Genomic DNA, 13,142 nt, shown 5'->3' with positions numbered 1-13,142 from the left:
TGAATTGCTTGTAGATCTGTGGCTCCTTAGGCACTTTACTTTGGAGGCAGAACAGAAGATTCCTGCCTTGCCTGCTTCAGCGCCCATCTCTGCCTTCCTTTAATTGGCAGCTTGACTTATTAAAAGGCTCGTCTCATTTCCCCCTGTGGCTGAAGGGCACTTGTTAAACTCGCAGGCAGACACAAGGACACCATTTTTATTTTATTTTTTTCATGCCCTAATGACTGTGCAATCTGTTATATGAAAAATCATTAGGTTGGCTCTTGCACACTGAGGCTCTGACACTGAGTGGCAAACTCGGTGGTAATTATAGCCGGCTAATGCATCTATAAAATATGGATTATCCTTCAGATGAAGAGAAATGGCCTTTTTAGCGTGGGTGTGGGGATTGCTTTGAAGGTGCTGCCCACTGTGGAGTGGCCAGCCGGCCTTCAGCAAGTGAAGCATCTTGCCGTGCTCTTCCAGGTCAGACTCTTTATTCGAGGGCTTATGACGGCAGCCCAGAAATTAACCATGAATTGACTGTGTGCTCATTCTGTTTTTAAGAACCCTTGTCTTGTCCTTGTCCAGTCAGTTGCACTGCATTTCATATGATGGCTTTCAAAGCTATGCAGGTTGCAGGTTTAAAGGCAGAACGACTTTTCTTAGGAGGAAACAAGGATGTCGTTTGTATCACATGCAGCATCTTCAAACAAACAACAGAAAGAAAGACTGATGGCTGGATGGATATATACAGTATACTGTATAATTCAGGACCCTGTGCTGTGCTATAACTTCAGACACCTTCCCAGTTGTGTCTAAACTAGTTTAGTGCACACAACTCGTCTGCATCTCCGTCTGCACAGTTACTACAGACATTAAAAGGCCGAACCACATGCTCGGCCTTGTTACCAATCACATTACCATAGCAAGACCCCTGAGAGCAGTGTGGCCCCATGAGCCTCTGTATCGTTTTGAGTTTTATCTCCTACCATTTGCACTTTATGTGGTTTTCCCAGTTTCTTCAATCAGCATTGCCCCCTTTGCTTTCCTCAGCAATTGTCTTCTTGGCACTCGCCCATTCGGTGCCCTATGTTGACTCCTGTGGTGTGTGTATTCCTTGCTTCATTTGGTTCATCTTGTGCCGTAAGTAAAGCATATTGTTAAAGATGCTATATGAAAGAAACTTTGATTAACTGAATAATCTTTAGGTGTAATTGTGTTGAATTTAGCTTTTTAACTCTGGCAATGATTCATGTTTCCAGTATTACAAAAGAGCTACACTGTGACCACTGTTTGTTTTAGTACACACCCATAGTTGTGCACACTGCACAACCTTCAGTTATTTTGTTAGTATAAGTATACCACTGTAGAAGTGGGAGAAAACCTAAATGGACACTGGGAGAACATCCAGATTCATAGTAGCTTTGCAAAATTTTCAAGTGGGCGACACACACTTGTTTAACACACGTGTTTAATTGACTCAGAGATTGGCCTCCTATAATTTAACCAAATGAATGAAACTGACCAGTCACGTTGTCACCCCCCGGGATGCCACAATATAGTGCCATGTAAAGTACAATGCTAGCAGTAGTGACCAGGAGGTAAAGCTGGTGAAGCACTGCACTCACACCAGTAGAGATCCCCGACTCCCTTAACTCTACAACTGTACTATTGCCATCTAGTCGCTCAGTATTTCCCATACAGGCTCCTGTAGTACATTGTCCTCCGTTTGAGATACAGCTGCTCTTGAGCCTTCCCTTGTTGTAATTCCCCTGCTGTGTCTTGGGTTTTTCCTTCATTAGACCTAGATCTCCTTGTTGATTGTCCAGTCTGCCATCCATATTGTCAGCCATTGACAATGTATGCACTGGTGAAGAAAGTATTTGCCTGAAACTGCAATCATCCATTCATTCATCCACTTTCTAGCCTGCTTATTTCATTAATGGTCACTGGGAACTGGTGCCTGTACCTGTGGAAATGGGCACAAGGTAGTAACCAACCCTGAACAGGGCCACCAATTTTCATTGGTTTCTTGTTTTTAATTAATAATATTTTGAGAAGCAGGCGGCAATGCAGTACAGTGTGGCACATTGCCCTGGCCATTATATGTATGGTATGGTTATGTTCTACCCATTACCAAGGTATATTTCTTCAGATGTTCCAGTTCCTTTCATGAGCCAAAAGAAGGTACGTGTCAGGCAGACTGACCTAACTTTTTAGGTCTGGTATGAGTAAGCATTCATCACATTCCTGAAGCTGGATTACCTGAGGTTAGAAATGTACAAATAGATATTTGTATGCACTGGCATCCCAATGAGGAAATGTTCAGCATTGTACTCTGTGTTGCACCCAGGACCTTGTAGATGGGTCCAGAAAACTGAAGGATGAATTTGGGAAAAAAAAGTTTCTTTTGTGTCTTTCAACATCAGTACTCAGGACTTTTGATAAACTATCTATTGAACAAGATTCCCCCAGATTTGCAACTCTTGATTCTCCACTGCAACATGCAAGCCTTACACTCTAACCTCTTAATGTGGCTCTTGCTGTACACGACTCAAAGCCACATGTTTTGCTTCAACAGATCAATGAGTTCACTTGTCTTTCGGTTGATAACCTGATTTGAAGCAAAATGGCGAAGTTGGCAGAATCCCAAAACACACATTAAACATCACAGTGCTTAGCTGCTGTAGTTATGCTTCATTGTTCCATCTTACTTATTGGACTACATTTTTTTAAATGTTGGGTCTACAAGAAGTGAGTGTGTAATCAAGTGGACGCAGGTGCGAGGCAGGATCTAAGCTGAGAGATGGCACATATATGCTGTATATGTTAGTATTGCTTATAGCCCACATACTGCTTATTGTGGAGCTCTGTAGACCCCATCTTGGGACCAGCAGAACTGAAAGGGTAAACAAATCAAAAGTTATTGTCACCATCCTCTCAGCTGAGGCAGCCAAAACCATTTGATTCCCATTTACGCTGCAAACATAAACTCTGAAAGTGCATTTTGTTGTATTTGATGTTGACAGCCTGCCCCCTTTGCCCAATGTCCCCCGCTTCCCGTCTTGTAAAGAGCGAATACATGTTCTTTTCCTGGGTAGTGTGCTTTTCCTTATTCCCAGAGAATTTTAGGCGGCTACTGACATAGCCCATTAGGCACGGGCCACTGGAGGACGCTTTTGTTTTTCACTCCATCTCAACAAGGACTTATTGTTGTGTAGCCCCTACTGGTTAAGACTTTAAGTTCACCTGGTGTGCCACTAAACCTGCCTTTGCTCAGCACTTGCAAAGCACCTTCTGATGGTGTCCATTATAGAAAGTGTGTGTGGCAGTGTAGGTTGAGTGTGGGGACATGAGATTACCAGCAGTGGTAGTGCCAAAGTGCTGGTTCTGTTTGCAAAGATACAGTAGAATGTCTTTTCATATATCCTTTCATTATTAGCCCATTTATCTAACTCAGTGTCTCGGATGGAATGCCAGTCCATTGCAGAAAATGTCCTGCTAGTTTAGTTAAATTCTATTTTTTATTACGTAGCAGAGCACTTTGGAAGCAGTCAGACCTAAAGCAGCCTGGAGGAAACACAGACTAGAAAAGTGCAAAGTATATAATCATTAAGAAACTGGCTAGCGACTGGAAAAGTGCAAAGTATCCATCCATTTTCTAACCCGCTGAATCCGAATACAGGGTCACGGGGGTCTGCTGGAGCCAATCCCAGCCAACACAGGGCACAAGGCAGGAACCAATCCTGGGCAGGGTGCCAACCCACCACAGGACACACACAAACACACCCACACACCAAGCACACACTAGGGACAATTTAGAATCGCCAATCCACCTAACCTGCATGTCTTTGGATTGTGGGAGGAAACCCACGCAGACACGGGGAGAACATGCAAACTCCACGCAGGGAGGACCCGGGAAGCGAACCCGGGTCTCCTAACTGCGAGGCAGCAGCGCTACCACTGCGCCACCGTGCCGCCCAAGTGCAAAGTATATAATCATAAAGAAACTGGCTCTGCTAGCCATCTAAGACAGGTTGAAATCTAAGTAATAAACGTACACCTCAGCGTTAACATTTGCAGTGGACCATACATTGCATATGTCTCTGTTATATCCCATTTGGTAAGGGATTCATATAAGCAGTATTAATGTTTGTGGTGTGCCATCTTTTGGATTGCATAAATATAGCTACCAGACAGACAGACAGACAGACATGTGTCTTTTTGTTAAGGTGGATGAAAGAAAACAGAAATTTGAAATTTCAGCATATCATATTGGATGAAATAAATAAGAGAAGAGGAAAAGCAAAACTTTCGTAAGATGGAGGTTAGGATCCCATCAGTCCTGATGAAAGTGGGGCCATAACTACTTAATATAAGAGAGAGGAACCAAAAATTCCCCAGAATTGGGGGAAAAAAAACTTTATTGTAAAACTTACAGCAATTGCCTTGTTGTGACCTTCCAGGTCCTCCCCTTGAGATGCAATTCACTTGTCCCAGCGCTTCTCCCATTCCTGGAAACATTTCTTGTACTCCTCTTTTGTTACTGGGTATACAGCCTCTTGCTTTTTTCCTTTATTTCTAAACATGGGGGCAAATCTTCTTAACTTTGGGAAACAGGGAGTGAGGTCTTGTGAGTAAGGGGGATGTGAAGAAACAACCACATTGTCTTTGGTCGATTGACAACGTGGTGTGTGCAGGGGCATTGTCATTGTGAAGTTTTCCCTTAGACACAGTGGCAGTTCAGTCTCATGTCACTGATTCACAGTCTGTTCATGGGTGGGGAAAAACTTGCAAAAAACTGTCACTGTCTCTAGAAAATCTGCCCTGGTGACTTGGAGAAAAACAAAAATCGGCAAAATTACCTGCATGATTGTAGAAAAAATACCAGAAATAGCACGGCACAATGTCACTCAGCCATCTGGAGGCGTACAATACATGGTGGCATTTTCATTAACTTCTCCTGTGTTGTTGACCGATTCTGGGAATTTTTGCTCCCCCCCCCCCTAGTAAAATAACATAATTATCCAATATGAGGTCACAGGACGGAACCCACCAGCAAAAATGGTGGGAAGCAATTCTGGGAGGGATGCTTATCCCACCTACTCCCACACTCATAATTAGGCCAATTGGGAATAAATCATTAAACAGGACTAAATAGGTCTTCTTTGACGATGTAGGTGCAGGTGGGAAAGCCACACAGGCACAGGGAGAATGTGTAAAATCTACTCAAACAATGAGCTTTCATTTGGATTCAAACCGCTGGATCCTTCACTTAGTGCCACGTATGGTTTCTTAAAAATGCACCATAAATAAATCCAGAGTACTATTCGATTCATCGCACATTATACTACCTACTTGTGTTGTCAAGCCAGGATGCTGATGTCTACTGATGAGTGAAACAGCTGAGTTTCATTTTGCATTCTAAAATTTATTTTGTGTGCAATTTCGCAATTGTGAAACTCACTAAAAAGAGATTTTGTTGGGTTGGAAAATAAGAAATATTGCTCCATCAAGCCTTGTTCACACTTCAACCTTCACCTGTATTTATTTGTATCTGTGTAACACAGGTAACCTGCAACATACTAACAAAATGAAATACTTTATATTCTGTGACTCTTGTTCACATAACGTTGATGACGCACAGTAAGTGTTTTTTTTTGTTTTTTTTTAATGTGACATGCTGCATATTTTTGTACCAAAAGGCACCATTTTGCACATCACTGAATTTTCTCCACAGCAAAGCTCACTGTGCAGGATCCCACCCCTTGGCCCTTTCTATCAACCTGCCTTTTCGTTTCTTGATCCTACAGATGAGGTCGAAGATGTCCATGCTTCATGTGCCATGGAGGATGTATGGTGGATGGTTTCTGTCTCTGCTGCACCTTTAGGAATATGTTCACCAAGGTTTTCATTAAAATTGGCAAAGTAGGGATTGTAATACCAGAACAGCCACAAGACACGTCTTACACCTCAACAGAAATGTCTGCACAATTCAAGAAATGACAGTTGAACTTTATTTATACACTAAATGACAGGCAGATGCAGGGGAAATTAGTGAAAAAAAGCCCTTTAGACCAGAACTAAACAACTTTCTTCCTGTATTAATGGTGCAAGTTTGCTGGTTGTGTTACATGATTTGTTTTACAAAATATATTTACTTCAGGATGTGCTGCAAAGTCAGTTTCACGCAAATTGCTGTAACATCACTTGTAACAACATTAACAAATATTGGTTTTGTATAACTGTGCAATCTTGCACACACTGAAAGTAAAACATTAAGCCTCTAATCAGGGGATGGAAGGGTTAAACTGTAAGGAATGGTGAGAATTAAAAGCTAAACATTTGTTTGAAGAAAGAATCACTTCCACTAAGCAAAAACAATTTCCAAAAGGGAGATGAATGCAAAAAGAAACCAGGGGTTGGCCAAAAGGTCAGCAGAGCTGTGAAATTCTGACCATCAGTTGATAAAAAAAGTCCATCAAAATTCTTCGAAAACAAAGGAACTGAAAAACTAAAAACGCACTGAAAAATAACAAAATGTCTCCGCACAAAATTCTCATTTTCAACTTTGAGCCTCAAAAATATGACGGCAGCTATAATAAAGTGCTGCAGTGATGTAACATGCAATGAAGTCAGTCACATGACCGGAAATGGCGCCATCACTAATAAACTGGATGGCTGTGACAAATAAGGCAAATTCCCAATGATGAAGAGGCACATCGTCATCTTCCAAAGCCAAGAGGGAGGCCAAAGGGCAGTGGCTTAATGTGCTAGAAGTGAAAGCTCCCGAGGACAAAGATTATTGCCATTATTATGAAAAAGTATGGATGGCCCCACTAACCACTCTAGCAAGTGCACATTGCTCAAACAAAAAAATATGGTATCTGTTTCTTACACATTAATGTACAATATGTAGGCATTTGGGTTCTACTTAATGTAGTTATCCTTTTCCTCAGAAGATGTGCCATCACACAATGCTTAAGTGAAATAAAGCCTTCCAAAAAGTCCTCTTTCTCCCCAGCATAGTGAAGGACAGTCACATGTAAGGAATGCTACAGTGCATCTCCTCCATGCCTGTGAGTTTATCAGGATAAAAATACTCCACCTGAGCCAAAGTCCTAAGAGCGCTAAAGGGAATAGTCTGGGTTAGTGAGTGTGATGTGCCATCCCACAAACTGGCTACTTGATCATTCCTTCTGCCAGGGGCTCTGTTTTTAAGTTTCCTTTGCCAGTGCTGCTTAAATACATTTCCGGTACGTTCATCCCGTTACACCATTGCTGTTCTATTCAGAGTCCTCGCTATTTTTGTCCAGCAGTGGGCTGCCTGACCTTCCTTGTACCTCAACATGATGCTGCCTGCTTGGTTGAGGTTTCAGCTACTAGTTCCACATCTTGCATGGCTTTTTCTTTGAAATTCCTCTGTGTGTGTTTTGTGCCCCCTTCTCACAGCCTTTTCACTGCCCTCAATCCCCCCCATGATGGATCATTCCAGGTGTGGCAAGTTTCTGTTGAGTTAGCTTCTGTACTTGTTCCTTCTTCTCTAATTCGCTGGCACGGTTTTGAAAACCCAACATTTCTGAGTCAAGGTTTCTGCCACCTTGAAAGGTTTGGATGCCAAAGTGAAACAATACAGGAGTGAGACCCGTGCCAGGTATTTGGAATTCAACTGTAGAGTATCCTGAGACATGCCAACCAGTTAGGTTAAGGGGCTAGTGTACCACGAAAGATACCAGCTATCTGGAATGTAGTATTAGAGGAGTGGCAGTACCACCAGTTATTTAAAATGTACATGAGATTTGGCAGCCAGCTGGGTTTCAAGTTGAACGTCAAAGAGGAGTGCGAGTCATGTACAATCCAGAATTAAGAGGCGTTAACTGACACTAGTTATGTAAAGTGCAGCTTTACAGGCTTAGAGGGGCCTTATTGTCACAAGAGCCATGAAATTCTTACTTACATGTGCTAATCAACACGTTGCCGCTCTCTGACTCCATGATCTGTAACAACAACTACCTTACTATAAAATTTTGTCTTCCTTAGAGTGCAACGATTCAGGTGTCAGTTTTTATGTACCATAGGTGTCAGCTTTTTAATACTTAATATTAGGGCATCAGACAAACTTTAAAGTGATATAGCTAATTAAAATGCATCAATCATTTGAAAGACAGCTGTAGGGTGTCAGAAGTGATGCCCACCATTTGCATTTCCGCTTTAATGTGCCAGGCATGTTTCCAGCCATTTAGGTTTCAAGTTTAGTGTATCAAAGGGAGTGCAGATTTTACAATATAACAATAGGGGTGCCTTTAGAGTTTGTATCACCTTCAGTTATAATTGTCGGGCATCACAGTGATGCCAGCTGTTTTAAATGGATCTCTTGTGCATCAGTTATTTGAAGTTAGCAGAAGAGTGGCATCCATTTATGTTTTAGGTTTAGCATGCATGGGATGTGGCAGCCATTTAGGTGTCAAGTTTAATATATAAAAGGATTTGGCACCTTTTCAGAATATAACATTAGGGTTCCATGACATAGCATTCTTCCCATGGTAGCATCACGGCCCTCTACCAATCACATCCAAGTCCTACCTTTCTTCTCAAATCTCAGCACTTTACCCAAGACAACAGTCTCACAGAACGTACTTCGTGCTTTTACACCTTTGGTCTACACTGACCTCAAACACAGTTCTAGCTGGTCATGTGACAAGCCAAGCAGCTCAGCCAGCCAGTAATCGCTAGACAAAGTGCAATTAACCCTAAACTTTCCTATGTTCTTCTTGTACATGCTTTTATCACTAATGTCCACTCAATACATACGTGAAATATGGGGGACACACAGTACATCATCAGCTCAGCCCATTTATGGCCCATCTCCGTATCAGTGAGTCTTAGTGTCTTGCTTGTACCATAACACTTGAGCAAAATCAATAATGCACCTGATTTCCAGAGTTACTCAATGGTTGTCAGTGTTCTAGCATTTGTTTTTTGAAGGTGACGGGTCTGGGCCACCAAATGTCACCCATCAGAAGATAATGGCTGGGGTCAGGGCTGAGGTGAGGACAGCATTCTGCCAAGCTGATCTGCCTGTCAGATGTTGTTTTTTCCTTCAAACCCAATGAGTGTGTCCTGCAGAGAGACAGTCAGGCGTGCTTTGACTGTTTTCTTTATTCCTACAATGTGAAAAGCAGGCAACACAATTGACGTTGCTTACTCACAGCACTTGAGCCCCAGTTGGATTCTTAGCTTCTCTGTGCATTATCCCTGTTTTCCCAGTGAGAACTGACAAATGTTCCTTATACGGTGAGAGTGACCTGTGGTGTGGTTGATCCATGCCTTGCACCCTTAGCTACCAGAAATGGTTCTGGCTCCCAGCTAGCCAGTAATGCATTCAGAAATTAGGCAGACGAAGGGAAACAAGTTCAGTTCTCCACCATCAGAGGTAAGCTTCCAAAAATTTAATTAAAAAAGTTGCATTGAATTATTCCCAGAATTACCCAACCAATTAAACTATTTTGATGTTTTCAATAATTTATTGTCTTTTGCCACACTTCAGCATGTACATTTACAACAAGACAGTAATACTTTTAAAATTGTACATTCATACCAGCTCAAAGCTCCCTATGGTTTAAAAGTAAAGTATAGTAACATGCAATTAGGCCTCAGCTGTCTGAATATTTTAAGAGCTATCTGTCTGATTCTTTAATTAAATTAAGGTTTACTAATCAGGTTTGCATAAAGTTGAGTCATTTCACTCCTCACCCCCGTCAGTCTTCATGCTGAAGTGTCATTGGTCAGTGACGGTCAGCTGTAAGCCACGCCTCCATCCCTCTTCCGGCACCCTCCATGCTTTACACATCCTCCCCATCGCTGTCCCTCTTGTGCCTTTTTGATTTCTGAGTTTGGTGTGATTTTGGCCACCTCTTCCTTTTCACCCTGTTCCTTTTTCTTGCTCCTTCTTTATTAAATGATTTCTTAACGGTTCACTTTTTGAGCTTCTTTGTTCATTGTAAATCTTCTGTTTCTGTCCACACACTAGCTTCACTATAGGTTGGAAGGGCTAAAAGATGAACTCAGGACGCATAGAAGCTACGAGTCACGAGTAACTATTACAGACGGGAGGAGCTGCTTCCATTCGCAAACATCGCTTTGTGCCATGAGACTCAGCTTCTTGCCGTCTTTTCCTTTGTGAAGACTCTTGACTATTCCATTTTCTTTCTTCCTTTGTAGCGCTGTCTCTCCACTAACATTTTTTTTTCTTTGATGAGCTCTATGGTGTGTGTGTGTGTGGGTATGTGTGTGTGTGTGCTGAATCATTGGTTTTCTGTCGTATCAACGCTGTGCATTGCTCCAGGATTTGTTCCATATAGTATGTCCTTAGCATCATTGACTCAATCAAGCCTTTCTCAAAGAGTTTTTTATCTTTTTTTTTTTCCATTTTTTCCATTTGTGTTTTATTTTCTCTCTTTCTCTTTTATTTTCCAGTGCAATAATACTTCCTTTCTTTTTTCATGAATCACACAAAGAATCTATAATCTCAGTGCTAGTTTTTTTCATAATTGTTCTTGTGTCACTTTAGGCCGAGGAGAGTGAGAGTCGAAACAAACCCCACGTTTTGCAATTTGAAAATGCAGGGGATGGGTCCACTTGAAATTTAAACGTATGCCTTTCGCCATCAAGGCTAAGCCAGCACCAGGGCCCTGAGTTTATCACATTTATATCTGTCTTTCATTTTACACATAATATAGGCATGTGTGCAGACAGACAAATGCTTCTTTTCTATTTCATCAGCTTCATACAGAAGATGGTCGACCATGTTCCTCCTGTATGTCTGATAAATAGGCTAGGCACTATATTAGATAGATAGATAGATAGATAGATAGATAGATAGATAGATAGATAGATAGATAGATAGATAGATAGATAGATAGATAGATAGATAGATAGATAGATAGATAGATAGATAGATAGATAGATGTCAAAGGTCACTATATTAAAGAGACAGATGTGAAAGATGCAATTTTAAAAAGATAGATAGCTAAGTACTATATGATAGATAGAAAGAAATGCAGTATATTAGAGAGATGTGAAAGGCACTATACTAAAGAGATAAGTGAATAGCAGAAAAGCAATGTATTAGATAGACATGTAGAAATGAAGGGAATTGTTGTGTATCACAACGGTAGACAGGTGTGAAAAGCATTATATTAGAGGGAGTCAGTTAGTGCTTTAGTGATGCCCTGGTAAAAGTGCCCTTTTTTAGACTATTTTTACGTGCATCAGTAGTGCTGACAGGCACCTCTTCTGGTGTCACAATTGGCACCAGTCCTGATGCAATTTGTAGCAGTATTTAGAGCCTCTTTTGCTGGCTTGACTGATGGCACTGGTCCTGGCTCTAGCAGCTGTGCTGAAATGCCTGCGGTACTGGCCCTTACACTGATACTAGAACAGGCACCATGGTTGGTGCTGGCATTGACACCTTTATAGACATTTGCAGCCATGGTCACAACCTCTGGTTTTGGTACTTTTACTTGCAGTAGTACTGACACCACTTTTAGCAAGTACTGATGGTTTCTTTACTGGAACTACTATTGGCACTGACACTGACCCACTAACAGCAGTGGCATCAGTGCTGTAATGTCCTTTAATTGGGCCTTACACGCAAACTAGTATGGGCACCTCGGTTGGAACTGGCACCACTTTAAAATGTCACTGCAGCAAAGATAGCCTGTGACATTAGCATTTTGAACCCAGCATTGGCATTGACGCCACTTTCAACAGTGACCTTAGTGCTGATTCACACTGGTACTGGCAGTTGTGTTCATACTAATGCTGGTACCACTACTGACAGTTAGCCTGCACCACTTTTATTAGTGATAACCTCCAGTATTAGCACCACTATTGGCTGTACACACATGCTCCAGCATTGGCATAAACATTTGTACTAATTCTAGTACTGCAAGTAGTAATATTAATGGCTCTGGGACCATGGCTGGCATACTAGTACCCCCTTCAGCTGTGGCAAAACTACTGATGAGCACAGGCATTATCCCTGCAGTTTTAAAGTACTGTGAAATCACAGCACTGGCACTGGGGTGATTAGCTGTCGCTCAGCCCTCCAGCCCCTTTGTATCGAACACTTCCTCTTCCCAGGCCTAAAAATGGTTGCTCATTTACTAGAAGCCTAATTTCGCTTGTTGGTGTGTTTTTGCATCTTAATGGAGGAGGTGGAGGAGCAACTGCTCTGTTTTTGGGGAGATGTGGGGGGTATGGGGGGTTGGGGGTCCGGTCTTTGTAGCGCTCCTTAGCCGCTGCATCCTCTTCATCACCAGCTCCTTAAGACCCCAGAACCTGATAGGCTTCTGAGATTACGGCCCTAGAAACAAATCAGTAGGATGCCAAAAAGACGCCTATAGTGAACGGCTGCACAAACCTGTGCGATTCTGCCTGTTTTGCCCCCCAGCCCCTTTTTGTTTGATGCTTTTGTAATCTCCGAAGCCTGTGGGTTTTATGAATGTTTTCTTTTGTTTTTCTTTTGATGTAATTCTTTTCAGTTCTTCTTTAGTCCTCCCTCTGAAAAGCATTGTCTCTCTGTTTGTCTCTTCACAGGTGCAGTCCAGGTGCAGCAGCAAAGAGAACATCTTACGAGCTAGTAAGTTCTGCGCTGGCCATTGGTCACCCAATTTTCATAGCAAGCACATAGCAGCCTAGTACACAAACACAGATAATCTAGCAGCCAAGCACCTCCTCAAGTTCACTGATGGACTTGCTTGGCTTCTTCATTCTCAGCCACCCTGATGTAGAAGATCATTGATTGATGAAGGGCAGTCATTTGACTTGGACCATGAAGTGGCATCTTGCTTCATTTTTGATTTGGATATTAATTGTTTATTTGTGGGCTACCTGTGGTGCCCATCTCAGATTGGCTGAAATCAAAGTAACCAACTTGGACCTCAGCATTAATGTTTGCAGCACACCCTCTTCTATTGTAGTTTCTTTTGTAATGCATGTAAGTAATAAAATGCATTGCATTTGTCATTCCAACAGAGGGCACATTACAGACATTTCTAGTAATAAAAGGCATTAGTGCAAATGTTTGTGGTGTGCCATCATTTGGAATGACAGACACATAGCAATCAGATGGACACATATACACAGACACTTATCCT

The 13,142-nt window shown here is 42.0% G+C and overlaps 1 protein-coding gene across 13 annotated transcripts in view; it reads left to right on the top strand.

The window, feature by feature from the left end:
- Positions 1–13,142, top strand: part of LOC120519137 (gephyrin) — a 378,763-nt gene that overhangs the window by 297,216 nt on the left and 68,405 nt on the right. For 7 of the 13 annotated variants that reach the window (XM_039742267.1, XM_039742276.1, XM_039742272.1 and 4 more), the window contains one exon: positions 12,583–12,625. In XM_039742267.1, coding sequence (XP_039598201.1) covers positions 12,583–12,625 — 43 coding nt within the window. Of the gene's footprint in view, positions 1–10,012; positions 10,076–12,582; positions 12,626–13,142 lie in introns of all 13 variants that reach the window. The other 6 variants (XM_039742265.1, XM_039742264.1, XM_039742266.1 and 3 more) reach the window with 1 other exon arrangement.

Source organism: Polypterus senegalus, chromosome 18 (assembly GCF_016835505.1).
Source record: "Polypterus senegalus isolate Bchr_013 chromosome 18, ASM1683550v1, whole genome shotgun sequence".
NCBI lineage: Eukaryota > Metazoa > Chordata > Cladistia > Polypteriformes > Polypteridae > Polypterus > Polypterus senegalus.
The sequence above is the reverse complement of the archived record's forward strand: the minus strand, read 5'-3'. Positions and strand labels throughout refer to the sequence as shown.